This window comes from Nicotiana tabacum, chromosome 12 (genome assembly GCF_000715075.1).
Source record: "Nicotiana tabacum cultivar K326 chromosome 12, ASM71507v2, whole genome shotgun sequence".
Classification (NCBI taxonomy): domain Eukaryota; kingdom Viridiplantae; phylum Streptophyta; class Magnoliopsida; order Solanales; family Solanaceae; genus Nicotiana; species Nicotiana tabacum.
This window is the reverse complement of record NC_134091.1, coordinates 120,182,226-120,202,810: the sequence shown is the minus strand read 5'-3', so window position 1 is coordinate 120,202,810 and position 20,585 is coordinate 120,182,226. Positions and strand designations below refer to the sequence as shown.

The following is a 20,585-nucleotide window of genomic DNA, read 5'->3' as shown; positions in this document are numbered from 1 at the left end:
TAATATGAAAAGACATGAAATAAATATTGATATAAAATAATAGTTACCTCTTCATCAACTAATATCACAATTTTTCGGGTGTCTTGATTTATTTTATTGTTGAACTCTTTTACTATTCCACTCCCAAATACTAAGACTCGTATTACCCAACATGAATCAAATACTCTTAGACTATTAATTGGGACACATTGGTCTGACAATTCCTTTTCACTGGCCATTGCAAGTGTACCTAAAATAAAGCATGCGTAAGAGTTTTATAAGTTATCAAAGTGACTAATTCAATAATTGATTTTTTTTTATGATATAAGGAAGATTGTTTACCTGAACAGATGTAATTGGTGAAATCTGAGTGATTCAAGCATGGCAAATGCCAATTGCAAATAACACAATTGTACATCATGTAGTATTAATATTATACAGAATTAAAGGAGATAGTCTAATTTTTAATTTTTTTTTTAAAACAAGCAACTTGAGGTGGCATAGCAATAAGTATTATTAATTATACAAAGAAAAACAAATACTAAAATGTCTAACCAATTTTTTTGTGATGAATTGCAATTGTTCAAAAACCTGTATTAAATTTGTTAATAACAAATAATTCTGGCAAAATATACCAAATAATCTCGTGAACATTTCAAGATTGTTAATAACTGGGGAAAACAAAATTAAGTAAATGAATATTTTTAAATATTAATGAAATATTTAAATTACTATATTGTCCAATGTGAACTCTATATTTTAAAGGGTAAAAAAAGCGAACGACATTTCGCTAAGTACCTTCGTGCTTTTAATATAATATATATATAATTTTATACATTTTCTATAAATAAAAAAATACATTTCAGAATTTTTCCATGTTTATTAAATTTGTTTGTATAACAAATTACTCGGTTTGAAGATTAAAAATTTCACCATTTATTAATTCTGAATGTGTCAGATTGGTTTGATGATTAAAAACTTCACCATTTATTAATTCTAGCTCTGTCGTGACAAAAATAACAGTTCTTGTGGTTGGCTCTACAAAGTAATAGGGCCAGTGAATGTGAATCTATTTTTTGAAAAAATATGTTTGGAATATGGTATTATTCATCAAACGACAACCCCTTAGTCACTGCAATCTAATGAAATTGCGGAAAGAAAATAGAACGTTAAAGTAGATGATGAATGCTTTGTTGATAAATTCTGATTTACCCAGAACTTGTGGGGGAAGCTATTCTTACAGCTAACCGAATACTCAATCGAGTTCCCCATAGCAAAAAGCAATCCATTCCATAAGAAAAATAGAAAGGAAGGAACTCCAACTTAAAATATTTTAAAGTGTGGGGGTGTTTGGCTAAAGTGCAAGTTCCTAAACCCAAAAGGATAAATATTGGACCAAAAACCGTTGATTGTGTTTTCATAGGATATGCAACAAATAGTAAGGCATATCATTTTATGGTTCATAAATCAGAAAATTCTGACATTCATATTAATACGGTAAGTGAATCAGATAATGTTGAATTCTTTGAGTATTTATCCGTATAAAATAGAATGTGAGTCGATTAGTAAAAAATCTAAGTGACCTCGGGAAGAAACAAAGAAAAATACACCTAATGCAGTGAATCCAAGACGTAGTAAACGTCAAAGGACATATACTTCCTTTGGACCAGATTTTCTGGCATTCTTGTTGGAAAATGAGCATCAAACATTTAAATAAGCAATGTCTTTCTCGAAAGCACAATGTTAGAAAGAGGTAGTCAATAGTGAGATAGAACCCATATTAAATAATCAAACTTGGGAATTGGTTTATCTTCCTTCAGGAAATAAACCTTTGGGTTCTAAGTGAAATTTTAGAAGAAAAATAAAAGTTGATGGTACTATTGAAAAATATAAGGCAAAACTGATTGCCAAAGGATTAAGACAACGAGAAGGTCTTGATTACTTTGACACATACTCATCGGAACGAGAATTACATCTAATCGGATAGTAATAGTGTTAGCACCGTGTATGGCCTTGAAATCCATTAGATGGACGTAAAGGCAACCTTCTTAAATGAAGATTTAGAGGAAGAAATTTATATGAAACAACCTGAAGGGTTCGTGGTTCCTGAAAAAGAAAGAAAGTGGTTCGACTAGTTAAGTCACTTACGAACTAAAACAAACATCCAAACAATGGCATGCGAAATTTGACTAGAAAATATTGTCAAATGGTTTCAAACTAGTGTATTTACATTAAGAATACTCTAAATTATGTAGTCATTATTTTTGTATATATGGATTATATGTTGATAGAAAAGGCATATGAACCATATGAAATGTGGGGTCATCTAGCTTATGCATAACAAAAGCTAATATTAGACGTGATGTATATATTATCTAGAAGAACTAGATGATATGATTCTTCGAACCCCACGAATTCTTAGGGATATTGATATGGTAGTCAGTGAATTCATCAGTTGTTAAGTCTTAGAAAAGACTAGTTGATGAAACTACTAATTCGGAAATTGGTCACCAGCCTTTCTCGAAAGATTATTTTCTTGATTGAAAATATAGATTGTTTAGTTCTTTTATGAAATAATGTCACTTCGAAGGTTGTGACTTTTCATAGAAAGCTACGTCTGCACGTTTTTATATGGACATGACCGTTCATGAACGAATGTATTAATATGTTGGTCTATAATGAGGTGAACCAACCGGTGAACATGACCAAAATCCATTGCAAGTTGGATTTGTTAAGGTGCTATAATATGCATATCATATAGACGTATGGATAAATATCATATAATTTCTTGAAAACGGCAGAGTGATTGCGAAATGTGTTTTATATTAAAAGGTTGTGGCCATAACTGATGCAAATCATTCCAGCTGTTGTTATAATACACTATTGCAATATTAAGTGTAGTCAATACTCTGATATGCAATTAAAAGTCGAGACGTATAAAACTACGACATAAGGAAGTTAGCATTGAACATTCATGACAATGAAATGAGTCTTGAAATATACTCAAAATTATACTTTGCACTACAATAAGTATCCCGTGATAATAGAGGGGTATAGTGATACAAATTAGATCACCGGTTCAACCGATTCTAAACAGTCGATGGAGGAGCGATGTCTTGGAAATCGTCCAAACAAACATGCATTGACCTCTCTACAGTGGAGACTGAGTTTATAGCCTTAGACAAGGCTGGTGAAGAAGTTGAATGGATCCTAAAAATTTATTAAAGATATTTTATTTTGGACCAAATCGTTGGCACTTATATGCATATATTGCGATAGTCAAGCAGCAATACGAAAGGCTAGGAGCATTATGCATAACGCGAAATCTCGTCATGTACGATGAATGCATAAAACTGTTAGGCAACTATTCTCTAGAGGAATTATCATAATTGACTACGTGAAGTCAAGCGATAATTTGTCGGATCCACTTACAAAAGGCCTAACTAGAGAGGTAGTTGAAAGATCATCGTGGGGAATGAGACTATGGCCAATGACTAGTCATTGCGGCGGTAACTCTACCTAAAAGACTGGAGATCCCAAGATCTAGATTCAAGGAGCTCAAGCAAAGTCATTAATGACGGTTCAACATTGGAAAATAAAATTTTTTTTTGGTCCATTCTCGTGATGAGACAATATTTAGTACCAAGGATAAAGCATTAAGGGTTTTTAATGGTTTCTAATTTTTATACGGGGTATATCAAATAGTGTATCTACGGGATAACACGTTTAGGAATCACCTATATAAGTGTGAAGTGTTAGACGCTTCAAGGAGAGTTCTGTAAGGCCAATTCTCTATGCACTTATGAAACTAGGCGGTGTTCATGGCTGAAACGAACACAACAATGAGAACCAAAGACGGTTAAGGGTTGATTGTATGACTTATTATTGTCTAGGTATACACCAAAATTCAACGGTTCAAAGATATCAAATCTACCGATTGACCGAGTATATCCGACATAAGTTCATTGCGGAAAGTTCAAAGGGAAACCTACTTATCCAGATGTGATTAATTCTTACTTGCGAATCACACAGTATTTTCATGCATGTTTTTTCACATATGTCCATTCCCCATTCATGTGGGGGATTGATGCGTTTTTTCTTTAAAAGGTGTGAATGGGAATGGAAGAGGCACCTTTTGGATTGCACCTCTCCATATCAACCTTCCTTTGTCTATAAATTTAGAGGCTTGGCCTCATTTTTAAGATATGGAAAATCTGAAATCTTCTCCCCTCTTTTCTACATTGTTATATTATTTTCTAAATAAACATAAGTGTCAAGTGTGGTTTGCTCAGTTTGTTGAGTTCGCTGAAGTTCTGTGATTTGAAGTGTCGCTATCACAGAATAGTTATTCCGTTCTATCCTGGGAGGAATTAATCTGTATACCTTGGGCAATAGTGAGGGGATTAAATTCCTTAAGGACACACTGTGAATTCAGTGGACTCAGATTTAATTTTGTTCTTCCTATGCATTTATGTTTCTCTTTTACTTTACATGAATTTATGATTTTGAACACAGATTACCAACAATCTTAAACAAATTCAACTTGCAATGGATTTTGGTCATGTTCATGGTTGGTTCACCTCATTATAGACAAACATATTAATATATTCGTTCATGAACGGTCATGTCCATACAAAAACGTACAGATGTATCTTTCTATGAAAAGTCACAACCTTCGAAGTGACATCATTTCATAAAAGAACTAAACAATATAAATTTTCAAGCAAGAAAATAATCTTTCGAGAAAGGTACGTGACCAACTTCCGAATTAGTAGTTTCATCAACTAGTCTTTACTAAGACTTAACAACTAATGAATTCACCGACTACCATATCAATATCCCTAAGGATTCGTGGGGTTCGAAGAATCATATCATCTAGTTCTTCTAGATAATATATACATCACGTCTAACATTAGCTTTTGTTATGCATAAGCTAGATGCCCCCACATTTCACATGTTTCATGTGCCTTTTCTATCAACATATAATCCATATATAAATAAATAATGACTACATAATTTAGAGTATTCTTAATGTAAATACACTAGTTTGAAACCATTTGACAATATTCTCTAGTCAAATTTCGCATGCCATTGGTTGGATGTTTATTTTAGTCCGTAAAGTAACTTAACTAGTCGACACACCTTCTTTCTTTTCCAGGAACTACGAACCCTTCAGGTTGTTTCATATAAATTTCTTCCCCCAAATCTTCATTTAAGAAGGTTGTCTTTACATCCATCTAATGGATTTCAAGGCCATACACGGTGCTAACGCTATTACCATCCGATTAGATGTAATTCTCGTTCCGGTGAGTATGTGTCAAAGTAATCAAGACCTTCTCGTTGTCTTAATCTTTTGGCAATCAGTTTTGCCTTATATTTGTCAATAATACCATCAGCTTTCATTTTTCTTCTGAAAATCCACTTAGAACCAAAACGTTTATTTTCCGGAGGAAGATAAACTAATTCCCAAGTATGATTACTTAATATGGGTTATATCTCACTATTGACTACCTTTTTCTAACATTGTGCTTTCGAGCAAGACATTGCTTATTTAAATGTTTGATGCTCATTTTCCAACAAGAATTCCAGAAAATCTCGTCCAAAGGAAGTATATGTCCTTTGACGTTTACTACGTCTTGGATTCACCTCCTTAGGGGTATTTTCCTTTGCTTCTTCCCGAGTTCGCTTAGATTTTTTACTAGACGACTCACATTCCATTTTATACGGATAAATACTCAAAGAATTCAGCATTATCTGATTTACCGTATTAATACGAATGTTAGAATTTTCTAATTTTTGAACCAGAAAGCGATATGCCTTACTATTTGTTGTTTATCCTATGAAAACACAATCAACAGTTTTTGGTCCAATCTTTACCCTTTTGGGTTTAGGAACTTGTACTTTAGCCAAACACCCCCACACTTAAAATATTTTAAGTTGGGTTTCCTTCCTTTCTATTTTTCATATGGAATGGAATGCGTTTTGCTATGGGGAACTCGATTGAGTATTCGGTTAGCTGTAAGAATAGCTTCCCCCCACAAGTTCTGGGTAAATCAAAACTTATCAACAAGGCATTCATCATCTACTTTAACGTTCTATTTTCTTTCTGCAATTCCATTAGATTGCGGTGACTAAGGGGTTGTCGTTTGATGAGTAATACCATATTCCAAACATATTTCTTCAAAAAGGAGATTCACATTCACTACCCCTATTACTTTGTAGAGCCAACCACAAAAACTGTTGTTTTTGTCATGACAGAGCCAGAATTAATAAATGGTGAAGTTTTTAATCTTCAAACCAATCTGACACATTCAGAAATAATAAACGGTGAAGTTTTTAATCTTCAAACCGAGTAATTTGTGATACAACCAAATTTAATAAACGATGAAGTTTTTAATCTTCAAATCGAATAATAAATTGGAGTAGAAAATCACTAAGATTTAAATCTCCAAAATGAGTCTAAAATCACTTAGACTTTAATTTCCAACCAGAATAGAAAGTCACGAAGACTTTAATCTCCAAAAAATAAATAGAACGTCACGATGATTTTAATCTCAAAGATTGAGTAGAAAATCACGCAGATTTTAATTTCCAAAACCAGGGTATAAAATTACATGAATTTACTTTTCTTTTCGAATGGCTTTCTAACTAAACCATTGTAATCCCTGCACATTTTAAGAGTTTGATATATTTATCTTATCAAACTAACATATGTATATCACATAAACAACTACTAAATTAAAAGCAGTTGATATAATTTTTCGCAGAAAAATTTAGGCTGCCGCTAATATATACTCACATATGTAAACCAAGGTGAGAATAAAGCTTGCAAAGAAAACGGTATATGATACGACTCTAAAGTTACTCAATACTTTAGAACTTCTCCGTTAAAGAAGAAACATGATCAACTAGTTTTAATGCAGATCATATCTCATAAGTATATATAAAATTATTCATGCACTTGGTGGCATGCCAAATAATCTCTGCCTTTCGAATATTGACACGAATAATCTCAACACATGAGATACAAGTTAATCAAATATGGATTAGAGACTCATAGTGAAGCTAGGCGGCATTAGAGTTGGACCTTTAAAGAGTTTCAAACCAATTCTAATTCAAATTCTTTCCATGAAATGGTACCAAATTGTTTGGGACATAACTGAATGTTCCACGATATACATATATAAAATATCCTCTTTATGATCTCAAAGCAATTTTCAAGTATAAATGTAAGTCTAATTCATGTCTTACTTCCTTAAAAATACCATGCATGCTACCAAATTGTATATCAACTGCTAATAGTATTTGGTCAAAGGAATAACAAAATTAATTATAAACACATGTTATTCCTAATCATGCAAATAATCTAGATTTGTAATATGAGATCATCACATAATAACATCTATCCTTATATTTATAGAAACTAAATTCATAAATCACAAAGGATAGAAAATTAATAATCAAACATTATAATTTGAGTAAGAAAAAATAGAACCCGTTTTATTATCGCAAAAAAAGTTCCAATCTCTCCCATCAATGCATGATAGCAAAAACTTTTCCAAATTGCGATGCCTCCGTTGATTGTTAGAACCTTACCGGTGCACTGTAAGAATATTTTAGAATCAAAAGTTCATCCAATATTCTCTCTATCGTGCTTTAAAAAGATCCCAATGTCTTGTCATATGCACATTGTCTTCACTTCCTTAAAACAAATATGACAGCAAGTGGGTGTATCTCCGTAAGTTTTCTCAGAGATCTTAGACTTTGGTTTTTGTCTTTTGCTTTCAAGAGTTTGTCCTTTTTAATTATGTGATCATCCAATAAATCGGAGAAAACTCGAGCAATAATATTCATTAGCAACTTTTCATAATTGGCAGTATAAATAACTCCAACTTGAAGCACTGATTCGGCTTCTACTTCGTAGTAATTATTCTTCCCTATATTTCTTCTTGTCGGAGAGGATTTCAAAATATCCTTTGGAACTCTCAAACAGCAAACGGCACCATTCTGTGCAATATAAAGACTTGACAAATGTAATCATCAAGAGTAACTTTTTATGCCGATCTGTAAAATACCCACTTTACTGCCTTTCCCTCGGTAGACCATATGACGTACGATAGTTAAATTCCTTAAGATTGTTGGTAATCTGTATTCAAAATCAGAAAATCATGTAAAGTAAAAGAGAAATAGGAATGCATAAGAACAAAATTAAATTCGAGCCCACTGAATTCACAGTGTGTCCTTAAGGAATTTAATCCTCGCATTGTTGCCCAAGGTATACGGATTAATTCCACCCAGGATAGAACGGAATAACTATTCTGTGATAGCGGCACTTCAAATCACAGAACTTCAGTGAACTCAACAAACGGAGCAAACCACACTTGACACTTATGTTTATTTAAAAAATAATGCAATAATGTAGAAAAGAGGGGAGACGATTTCAGATTTTCCATCTCTTAAAAATGAGGCCAAACCTCTAAATTTATAGACAAAGGAAAGGTGATATGGAGAGGTGCAATCCAAAAGGTGCCTCTTCCATTTCCCATTCACACCCTTTAAAGAAAAAATGCAACAGGAACAACTGTAAGCTTTGAGATCTTTATATTCATTCTTCACGATACTAAGCTGAAGAAAGCATCTTTTGCAAGGGCTTCTACCAAGCAGCTAAAGCAGTTTACCTGTACAAAGAGCCTGTCACCTGAAGGTCAACTCGTATGGCTACGCTTAAAGCATAAAAAGGCTGATGATCTATCCTTACGCCAGCATAATTGCCGGCTTCTGGCCCTGAGCTACCATATGGAGCGGCCTTGAAAAGAACTTGAACAAGGTTGAACCAGCATACACATTTTGTTGTAGCGCCATCACATTGCAAAATTTCTGTCAATCATATTTGCTCATTACTGAATGGCAAAGTGGGCTATCAAAGTGGATAGACTTGATTGCGTCGACAATCACCTCCATTCCTATTTGACGACTTCCTTTGACAAGGATGAAATCACCACTATTTAAATAATTGGTAATGTTAGAAGCCATCTGGCGAGCATCAGTGGTGCATACCACTTTTATCTCCCGAGCACAGTCAATACTCTCAGCTGCACGTATAAACCTTGTTCCAACAAGTGCAATTACATCAAAGTGCGCATCGCAGCAACTCTGTAGCATCAACTCATGGAAGTTGATTTCCGTTGGACCAAGCTCAAGCATGTCTCCAAGTATAGCAACTCGTTTACCTTTGCAATCGATGTTTCTTAACAAGTCAATGGCAGCTTGAGTACTAGCTGGACTTGCATTGTAAACATCATTTATTATTGTAATCCCATTTTCAGCTACTTCGAGCTCTGATCTCCTGTGAACAGGTCTAAATCTGGACAAGGATTTTGAAGCTAGAGCAAGAGGAACACCAAGAGCACTAGCCACAGCAGCAGCTGCACATGCATTTATGGCCAGATGCAGGCCAGGACTGGAGATAACGAATTTAACCCTGAATATTTACCGCCGTGTCAAATAAATAGAACTGTAAATACTAAATAACAATGATACTTTTACAAGAATATAAAGGTAGTTAGTTGCAGTAGAAGGAACATACGAATGAAACTTCATATAACCAAAAATAATGCAGAGAAATTTTAGAAATATACATAGTTTTGTACTTCAATGATGGCCTTGTCTTTTGAAGGGTTTCTCATCATTTATTCACAGAATATCAACTTAAAGTTCATAGCTTTTTCCTGAATAAATTACTATCTTCTCTTTGAATTACCAAAATGTAACATACACTTAAAAACACTATACCCCCCCCCCCCCCCCCCCCCACACACACACCAAAGAAATGAAATCCTAGAAAAACTAAAACCAAAAGGAGAAAAGAGAGGCTATCTTGTAAGAAATGAGAGAGAGAGAAGAGAGAGCCTTCAGGTGGATCAATTGTTTCAATGAAAAAGTCAAGTTATATTATGTTTCAGATTAAGATAACCTAAAAGAAGAAAGGCATTTCCTTGATAAGACAATTTCTCATCATATTTCAATATTTTCATCAACCTATGTTCTTTAAATTATGGTAGTACTGAACTTGCACATTAAATTACAGAAAACATTTTTTTAAAGAAAGTAAAGTTGATTTTGTTCAAGAATAGAGTCAAGAGTGCAGCATTAACAACAGATGTGAAAAATACAAAAGTATCTTCTCTATTAGCTATGAATGGAGGGGATAATGATATCTGTCATGCTTTCCAAGTAACTAATAGCATCTAAGTTACACCAAAGAAGCCCTTCTGGATAAGGAACACCAAATGTATTCGATCAACATCAATAGCAGAAAACCATATTTTACCACAATTTAGAAAAGAGAAAAATATAAGGGGAAAATGCTTAAAAGTTTAGTATTCTGTCAAACCTAGATGTGTAATAATTCCAATTTCATGCCAACGCCAAATAGCATGCTCTACAGAATGCTCAGAGAAAAGTGCTGATGAACTTACATCTCGTTGAACGTCTCTAAAACAACTTGTATACTGCGACCTCCATCTTTGATTTGTGAAGAAACTAAACGAACATCACAACCTAACTTTCGACCAAATATCACCTTCAGCAAGAAAAGAGAAAAAGCAATTAAGAAATATAACCAAAAATAGACTTCCCAGCCAAGCCACAATAGTTTCATAATACGTAAAGATTAGAAGCAACAGTTGTTTCTTCAGCTCTTATCTCCTAATGTAGAACTGTATCTAGCAAATAACAGGTATTTGATGAGTGAGGTGGATATGTGTGCTTGAGATGAAGGAAGAGTTGGAGAGATACAATAGGGTCCATTTGCCCTTTATCACATTATTAGAATGGTCTCCTTAAGGTGTCACTTGTAAGGCAGGTAGAAAATGGTGGCATTTCATGTTTACATTTGACAACTACCAAGTCAAATGTCCTAATGTAATTGTGTAAGAACATGTTATTCGAATTCAAGTGCTTTATTACTATTCCAATAAGAGCTGTTAATATGCATTTTGAATAAAAAACACTTATTTAGGGTCCTGTGGGATGCTAAGTTGAAGAACTACAACAGGTCTTCATTTCCAGATGGGCAATACGACAAATAGCACCTTACAACTTGTTTGGATATTTGTTACATATCGTTTCATTATGTATCGTACTGTATTATTTCAACATTTGAATAGATTATATTGTTTGCCATTTTTTTTATGATATTACGCACCAGCAATATGAAGAATAAACTTGTGTATGGTCAAAACCGATTGACTCAGTCGTACGGACTGGTCGAGACGATGATGTTTCGATCAAAGGGTATTTGCATGACAAGCTCGGTATCATTATTGAGCTCATATCCAAATCGAACTACGAGGCAAGGCGTAGATTATCGAAGATGCCTAGACCGACCAACACTCACCCCGAATATCGATATCCCAAGGCAGAATCAAGCTCGAACCAAGACCGGGGGCTCGATCCAATACCGAGCTCGAGCCAATATCGAGCTCGGAGACAAGAGCCGTTACAACCGCACCAAGGGAGAGAATCTTGACGAGAACCGAGGAAGAGACAAATCATCATGGATCCTCCACTATATGCATTATTTTATTATTTTGTTATAGATAAAGCAATGACCCTCTATTATAAAAGAGGGGATCCTTGTAAGCTATAGACACACAATATAGACTGGAATAAACGGATCTTTTTCTCATATACAAAGACATCTCTTTGTGCTTGTTTTATTTCATCTTGTTCAATTTCCCTGTTCATCATTCCTATCCTCATAGTCAAAATACCTGTATTGTTATCTTTGTATCAAAGGATATTACGTATCCTTAGAACCATATATAAATTTAACGTTATCCGATTTTTCGGGTAAACAGTTTGGCGCCCACCGTGGGGCTAAGGATAACAGTGATTGTTTGATATAAATCTACAGTACACTCCAGCTTACAACTTCAAATCAGCAATGGCTTTACCTATCGACCACGAAGCCGGCCTTCAAGATGAAACCAACAACTTGACACCCGGGGCCGGAAGGCGAATTAACGATGTCACCGAAGCTCGAGTCGAAGTACCGCTAGATGTCAATTCACAAGTGGCTCTTGAGGCGAACCAACGTTCTGAACTGGAAAAAAGCATTCAGGGCGGTACTCGATCCGTAGCTCGAGATATCCATAATGTGGAGGAGATCGGAGTCGGCTTACGGATGATCTTCGAGATGTTACAAGCACAACAAGTAACGATAGCTCAGTTGCAGAGCCAAACTCAAGCACAAAGCAGACCAGAGCCCAATCCGCTTCGAGAAATCACCCACAGAACGGAACCAGCCATAGTGAAGTCAAATGAGCAAGAATCGGGGACTACTCCCGAAATTATTAAAATGCTCGAGGAACTCACAAAACGAGTCGAAGCCAACGATAAAAAAGTAGAAACATATAATTCCAGGGTCGATCAGATCCCGGGAGCTTCACCAATGATAAAAGGGCTAGATTCGAAAAAATTCATTCAAAAGCCTTTTCCCTCGAGTGCAGCCCCAAAACCAATCCCCAAAAAATTCCATATGCCCGAAATACCCAAATATAACGGAACGACCGACCCCAACGAGCACGTCACTTCTTACACGTGTGCCATCAAGGGCAATGATTTGGAAGATGACGAGATCGAATCTGTATTATTGAAAAAATTCGGTGAAACCCTGTCAAAGGGGGCAATGGTATGGTATCATAATTTACCATCTAACTCTATTGATTCTTTTGCTATGCTAAGCACATGCCGGAGAAGCACATGCCGGAGCCATTAAGGTCGAAACCAGAAAGTTGGACCTGTTCAAGGTAATACAAAAAGATAACGAGATGCTAAGGGAGTTCGTATCTCGTTTTCAAATGGAACGAATGGATCTGCCAACAATCACAGACGATTGGGCTATACAAGCTTTCACTCAAGGTCTAAACAAGCGGAGCTCGATGGCTTCACGGCGGCTGAAGCAAAATCTGACCGAATACCCAGCTATTACTTGGACCGATGTGCACAATCGATATCAATCCAAAATAAGAGTCGAAGATGACCAGTTGATTTTTAGGTCCGTTACGAAAAGAACTACCAAGCAGAAATCGACCAGAGATCGATACCAGCCATATAGCGGAAACGATACCACTGATGAGTATCCGAGGCCTCTTTAAAATCAACCTCGTATACTAGGGGGCTTTATCATTGAACGCATCTGCGATGATTATCAAGTTCGGTGTAAAGGAAGTCACTTCGTTATTTTATGACAAACAATGTCTCAACCTGAAACGTTGTAAGGGCCAAATGATCAAAATGAACCATGCTTATATAGTTGGCCCGAGCCCTGACACAAAACAGGAACACATGTATAATGACTTGCAAAGACAATCTTCTTTACCGATATTCTATGTTCAAGATTTATTATGCAAACAGGATCGAGTTCGAGCAAGCACTCACTCGACTGCTAAGCCTACGAGCTACTTTTACATCGAGTTCGAATCATTCACTCGACTACTAAGCCCACAAGCTACTTTTATTTTGAGTTCGAGCAAGCACTCACTCGATCATTACGCCTACGGGTGACATCGCATCGAGTACGAATCATTCACTCGACTGCTAAGCCTACGGGCTACTTTTATTTTGAGTTCGAGCAAGCACTCACTCGAGGGGCTACTTCGACCATTACGCCTACGGGAGACATTGCATCGAGTTCGAATCATTCACTCGATTGCTAAGCCTACGGGCTACTTTTATTTCGAGTTCGAGCAAGCACTCACTCGACCATTAGGCCTACGGGCTATTTTGACTACTAAGCCCACGGGCTACTTTTATTTCGAGTTCGAGCAAGAACTCACTCGACCATTACGCCTACGGGCGACATTGCATCGAGTTCGAATCATTCACTCGACTGCTAAGCCTATGGGCTACTTTTATTTCGAGTTCGAGCAAGCACTCACTCGACCATTAAGCCTACATGCTACATTGCATCGAGTTCGAATCATTCGCTTGACTGCTAACCCTACGCGCTACTTTTATTTCGAGTTCGAGCAAGCACTCACTCGAGGGGCTACTTCGACCATTACGCCTACGGGCGACATTGCATCGAGTTCGAATCATTCACTTGACTGCTAAGCCTACGGGCTACTTTTATTTCGAGTTCGAGCAAGCACTCGCTCGACCATTAGGCCTAGGGGCTACTTTGACTGCTAAGCCTACGGGCTACTTTTACATCGAGTTCGAATCACTCACTCGACTACTAAGCCCACAAGCTACTTTTATTTCGAGTTCGAGCAAGCACTCACTCGATCATTACGCCTACGGGCGACATCGCATTGAGTACGAATCATTCACTCGACTGCTAAGCCTACGGGCTACTTTTATTTCGAGTTCGAGCAAGCACTCACTCGACCATTAACTCCTACGGGCTACATTGCATCGAGTTCGAATCATTCACTCGACTGCTAAGCCTACGGGCTACTTTTACATCGAGTTCGAATCATTCACTCGACTACTAAGCCCACGGGCTACTTTTATTTCGAGTTCGAGCAAGCACTCACTCGATCATTATGCCTACGGGCTACTTTACTTCGAGTAAAATTACTCATTTCTTCGAATTCAAATGAACACTTGACTATTTAAGGCTGAAGGATGTTCGAGCCCGATAAAGCAAAAGGGACCACCCACAAGGCCCGGAGGCAACAGAGATTAAAATTCAAACTATCTATTTAGCTTGAAAGGTCATTTTGCTTCAAAAGGAAGAAAGATTTATATTTACAAATTTTTTGTACAGAGTAGCTACTCTGCCAAAAGGAAGTTCTTTATACAAAAACCGAAAGCGGTATCCAAAGAACGCAGCAAACGACCTAAGGCCCTAAATGACTCAATCTTCATCGGAGGCCGTATTCTCGGCATCGTCCTCATCTTCAGATTCCCCCGAGTCATCTGAGTCCTCCTCAGGAAAGGCCAACCTTCGAGCTTTGTTCTCCTCCGCCCCGGCAACTTCAATCTCAGTCCCAATATCGAAGCCCTGAACTCTGACCTCCTCGAGAGCTTCTCTCCGAGCTTGCCATTTTGCATGTTCGACCATGCTCTCAGCTTTGGCTTGGTTAACCTCGACATCGATCCTGAACTGAGCACTTTGGCATCAGCTCTTTTATTGGCTTCGATCACCTCAGATCTGGCCACTTCAAGTTCTTTAACCAAATCTGCTTTATCTGAAGTGGCCAAATCCAACCGATGCTGAAGCTCTTTCATCTTCTCGATCTGCCCCGAAGCATTTTCTTTCGCAGATCAAAGTTGGGCATCAGACAACTCCAACTAGCTTGAACGGCTTCCTTTTTCGAGGCAAGGATATCCATACACTTTTTAAATTCCTCAGCCTTAGCCATTAGCGTATCTACCTGTGAGTTAAGCCGTCCAATCTGCTCGATCCTCTGCCGAACCTGAAGAATCGAATCGTTAGTGGTTATCTCTTTTTCATCTTCACTATCATGGAACATTCGGAAGACCTGTTCAGCCATCTCCTCATGCTCTTCCCGAGCCGCTGTCAAATATGCTCGAAGTTTTTCACTAAGGAGCTTGTACGAGTCGCTCTTCTCAGTGAGGCTCCGAACCTCGGCATCATGCTCCTCCCGGATTCAAAGAAAGGCCTCGTGATGCAACACCGAAGCCTACAAACGAAAGGAGAAACATTAGAATTACCTACAAATCTATGTATAAAAGAAGCGGCAAAAACACCATCAGAGTCACCCGATTCAAAGCATGTTGGGCCTCGTTGAAGAGATAGGCGGGCCCCACCGCATTCATCACTGATTGATCTTCTTCGGTCACCAAGGACCAAAGGTAACTGGCAATCCCCACAGGGGAAGAAAAAATTCGGGTGTCCGCAGGTACGGAGAGCACTATCTTCCGCCTTCAATCGGGATCGATACTCGGGGCCGGAAATCGGTCCACCAGTTTATGAATCGATGAAGGTTTGGTAGAACCCGACCACGACGCTTTTTTGGGTACCAGCATTTCACCAAAACCGGTAACCTCCTCCGAGGCACCTGACTCGAGCCCCTCCAGAAAACCGTGGATATCGGCTGACCCCTGAATACCCTCATAGGACCGATCCTCCAACATGACGACCTCTCGAATCATGGCATCCGAAATCTGAGAGGATCCGCCAATATCAACTATCCCGAACTCATCCCTTGAAATATCTTCTACTGCCCGAGAAGATCCACCCTCAGTATCCCTTTCAGTCATCTTAGCTCGAGGAGGGATAATCTCGGCTTCTTCTTGTTCCGGGATTATGGTCAAGGTTCCCTGATTTGCTTCCACCAAATTGGAAGATTATTGAATCACAACATTAGCCCGTACGCAGACTAAATTCTCTTCTCCTTCTTCGGGCTCGTCCCTTAAATGGCGGGCCACTTCTGAAGACATAAAACCAAAATCCCCTTTTGGCTTTCGAGATCTCTTAGCCGATTTCTTCTTTTCCGAGCTCGGGGAGCCCGATACGTCTTTTCTCTTCCTTTCTTTTACCTGCTTCAGGACAGGAACTTCTTCGCCACCAGATGGGGGCCTCATGACTACATCTTTCCCGAGTTTTACAAAAGGGAAAAGGGAGATTTATCATACAAACCGATGAAGAGATAAATCGACAAAAAGATTTACCATGACTGCGGGCCTCCCATCGACCCTTTGATAATTCGACCCAAGCACGCTCGACGTACGGTCTCTGCAACACCAGACTTTCGACCCATTGTTTAAGATCCAGGATCGGTTCCGGCATTCGAGCTACAGCTGTGATAAGAAAAGAAAATGGATCAACAAAATAAAAGGCAATCACAAGATCAAAACGGGCAAAGAGAAACATTTACTCACGGCTCATATTCCATTTCTCGGGAAATGGCAAGTCATCAGTAGGGATCAGGTCCGAGGTTTTGATTCAAACAAAACGGCCCATCCAACCCCGATCCCGAGTCTCGTCTATGCTCGAGAATGGCGCTTTGGTTGCTCGGCGAGCAAGCTTGATCAACCCTCCTCGATAAAGTCGGGGACTGTAAAGGCGCATAAGATGATCGAGGGTGAAGATACGCCCGTTGACCTTGATCGAGAAATATCGAAGAAGAATCACTATACTCCAAAATGAAGGATGGATTTGGCCGAGGGTCACATCGTACCTCTTACAAAAGGCAACGATGACAGGGTCTAGAGGTCCCAACGTGAAAGGATAAGTGTAAATACTTAAGAACCCTTCGACATGGGTAGTAATTGATTCATCAGGCGATGGGATTACTACGAGTTTATTATCCCAGTTGCATTCTTGTATGACTTTAGCGAGAACTTTTTCGGTAATTGAACATTGGTACCTCGACATCGGCTCACACCGACCCGGTATCGGAGAAGGCTTTTCAATTTTAAAATCACATACAGTCGAACACCCTACCGGAACGAACTCCTCAGGGCGGGGGTCTTCCACATCCTCGCCACCAGCAGGTCGAGATGAAGAAGCGGTCTCTTTTTGCGGAACAATTTTAAACGTTTTTGCCATTTAAAATTCCGTGAACAAAGAACGGGAGTATTTGGTGTTTTAAGAAAGAATTTGCAGTAAAACTCGCAGGTTTGCAGGCAAGAAAACTCAGAAAAGACGAAAAGGAATTTAGAAAATTTGGAGGATTGAAGACGTAAAAGTGATGAATGGTGGAAGGAAAGGCTATTTATAGATTGAAGCAATGAACGGTTCAATATCAGCGGTGGTCGACCACCGTCTGACACACATTAAATGCCTCGGTAAAACCGAGCCGATGAGACAACTATCACATACGTCATGGTCGGGATCGAGGTAAACGTCAGCATATATCTGATCGAGCTGTTGGGAAATCATATCATTTCTCGCCACATCCTTTTCCGAGAAACAAGGGGATTATCTGTGTACGGTCAAAACCGATTGACTCAGTCGTACGGACTGGTCGAGACGATGATGTTTCGATCAAAGGGTATCTGCATGACAAGCTCGGTCGAGGTCCGAAGTAAGGGCGTCGAGCTTCGAGCTATAAGACCGATCATTGACAAGCTCGGTATCATTATCGAGCTCATATCCAAATCGAACTACGAGGCAAGGCGTAGATTATCGAAGATGCCTAGACCGACAAACACTCACCCCGAATATCGATACCCCAAGGTAGAATCAAGCTCGAACCAAGACCGGGGGCTCGATCCAATACCGAGCTCGAGCCAATATCGAGCTCGGAGACAAGAGCCGTTACAACCGCACCAAGGGAGATAATCTTAACGAGAACCGAGGAAGAGACAAATCATCATGGATCATCCACTATATGCATTATTTTATTATTTTGTTATAGATAAAGCAATGACCCTCTATTATAAAAAAGGGGATCCTTGTAAGCTATAGACACACAATATAGACTGGAATAAACAGATCTTTTTCTCATATACAAAGACATCTCTTTGTGCTTGTTTTATTTCATCTTATTCAATTTCCATGTTCATCATTCCTATCCTCATAGTCAAAATACCTGTATTGTTATCTTTGTATCAAAGGATATTACGTATCCTTAGAACCATACATAAATTTAATGTTATCCGATTTTTCGGGTAAACAAAACTTACAATATTACAAAGAAAAAGTAGAGTACGAGGTAGAATTATTATATAAAAAGGTATGATAAAGAATAAAAAAGATTATTAATAGTAAGGACTAGATGAGAGAAAAAAATAAAGTTATGACACGACCATACCAGATCAATCGTTACATAAAGTGACATTTTTCCGCGTTACACAACGATATATTTAACAGTAAAATTTAAGTAACAATCAAAATAAATATCATATTTAAAGTATCACATTAAGGAAGAATCAATATAAAGAACAAGATATAAAATAAAAAGATAAAAAGAACTACACTCACCTTCTTAACTCCAACCGAAACTGGGAGGCTCATGACAAGAGGATCATCACCATTCAATACACACACATCCCCCGGCATTGCTTCTCTTAAAATCTCCCCTTTCGCCATGGAAACCTCCTCCAAGTTGGCGAAATTCTCCAAATGTGCAGCATTCACATTCAGAATCACCCTTACATTTGGCCTACACATCCTAGACAGTTCCAAGATCTCACCTTCCCTGCTCATCCCCATCTCCAAAACGCCAAACCCCACATCCCTTGGCATCCCTATAACCGATAACGCGACCCCAATCTCATTGTTCCAGTTCCCTGGACTATAGTAAACAGTTCCAACACTCTCCAAAGCCAATGCTATCATAGTCTTTGTAGTGGTCTTTCCCACACTTCCTGTTAACCCAATTAAACAGCCACTAAACCTGTTTCTTGCATAAAAACCCAAACTTTTTAAAGAACTTAGAGTATCACCCTCCACTTTTACAAACCCATTGTTCCAACCCTCACAAACCCAGTTCCCAATTACTCCAACACAGCCTTTAGTGGCTAATTCAGGGGTAATGAAATTGTGGGCATCAAAGTTTTGGCCAACAAGTGGGAGGAACCATTGTCCCGGTTCAAGTGTTCTGGTGTCCGTACAGATTGTTCCAGGTGGACCCCACCTAATGATTCTGCCATTAACAGCCTTGACTGTCTCTGAAATCGTCCAAAGAGGGGGATTTGGTGAAGCAGAAAATGTAGCACTTTGAGGAATCAAAATTCTTGGTCTGTTGGGTAAAGTGAAAATGGTGGTCTTTGAGTTTGATGGATTGGTAAATAAAAATGGAGAAGGATGAAGTAAAATGGTCAGTGAACTCATTGGAGCAATGGAAATGAGGCAGTAGAGAAAAATGTTTCTTGTCAAATTGACTTTCTTTGTCAGAAAAGTATAACTTTTCCAACATGTTGTACCATGTGCTTGTATTGTTGTACCTTGAACTGACAAAAATTGTAGGACTGCTTTGTTTTTCGCTTTTGGGACAAAATCAGACTTCGGTCTTTCACCGAAATTTATAGTCACCAAATCTGATCTTTGATTTGTAACTGAACATTAAGATATGTTAGTCTTAGTTAAACTAAATTTGCCAGCAACTGGCCAAAAACAAAAGTATTTCCTTAAGTATAAATTTGGTCCAACAAACCGACCACGTCTTTGCAACTTTATATTATACAGGAGCTCTTATATAGTTTCAATGCCTGTTAAACTTGTAATCTTATGAGAAAATGGCTAGAAGTGTAGAAGGAATAAGAAGGTGATCCTAAACTAGCTAATTGCTGTAGTGCAGCTACATTCTGGGGCGAAGCCACCTTTTGCTAATTGATCATCCTTCGTCAAAATATTACGAAAAATTAATTGTGTGTATAAGTAAAAGATTAGATTTTAAATGTATATATCATATATTGAACATCATTTGTGAGAAAATATTTTTACTTCTTACAAGCCTAAACACTCTTCAAGAATTTTCTGGCTTCGCGCATTACAAACTACTTTCTTGTACTGACAAGTCTCTCCCAATGATCTATTCTGACTTTATACAACAACAACAATAATAACCCAGTAAAATCTCACTAATGGGGTCTGGGGAGGGTAGTGTGTACGCAGACCTTACCCCTACCCCGAAGGAGTAGAGAGGTTGTTTCCGAAAGACCCTCGACTCAAAAAAATAAAA

At 38.1% G+C, this 20,585-nt stretch overlaps 1 protein-coding gene across 1 annotated transcript; it reads right to left on the bottom strand.

The window, feature by feature from the left end:
• Nucleotides 1-8,424: 8,424 nt before the first annotated feature.
• Nucleotides 8,425-19,925, bottom strand: LOC107790897 (uncharacterized). Its single transcript, XM_075226916.1, has 3 exons — nucleotides 18,884-19,925; nucleotides 10,458-10,561; nucleotides 8,425-9,460 (listed from the first exon to the last, which is right to left on the bottom strand). Exons 1-3 carry the CDS (start codon nucleotides 19,733-19,735, stop codon nucleotides 8,860-8,862), a joined length of 1,557 nt encoding a protein of 518 aa, XP_075083017.1. The 5' UTR covers nucleotides 19,736-19,925; the 3' UTR covers nucleotides 8,425-8,859.
• Nucleotides 19,926-20,585: the final 660 nt, after the last annotated feature.

Excerpts from the sequence above, each read along its gene's own strand:
- LOC107790897 (XM_075226916.1), bottom strand. The coding sequence starts at position 19,735 with ATGAGTTCACTGACCATTTTACTTCATCCTTCTCCATTTTTATTTACC. Across the intron at positions 10,562-18,883 it reads TTTCGGTTGGAGTTAAGAAG|GTGATATTTGGTCGAAAGTT; the intron begins GTGAGTGTAGTT and ends TTCTTGCTGAAG. Across the intron at positions 9,461-10,457 it reads TTAGAGACGTTCAACGAGAT|GGTTAAATTCGTTATCTCCA; the intron begins GTAAGTTCATCA and ends GTAAATATTCAG.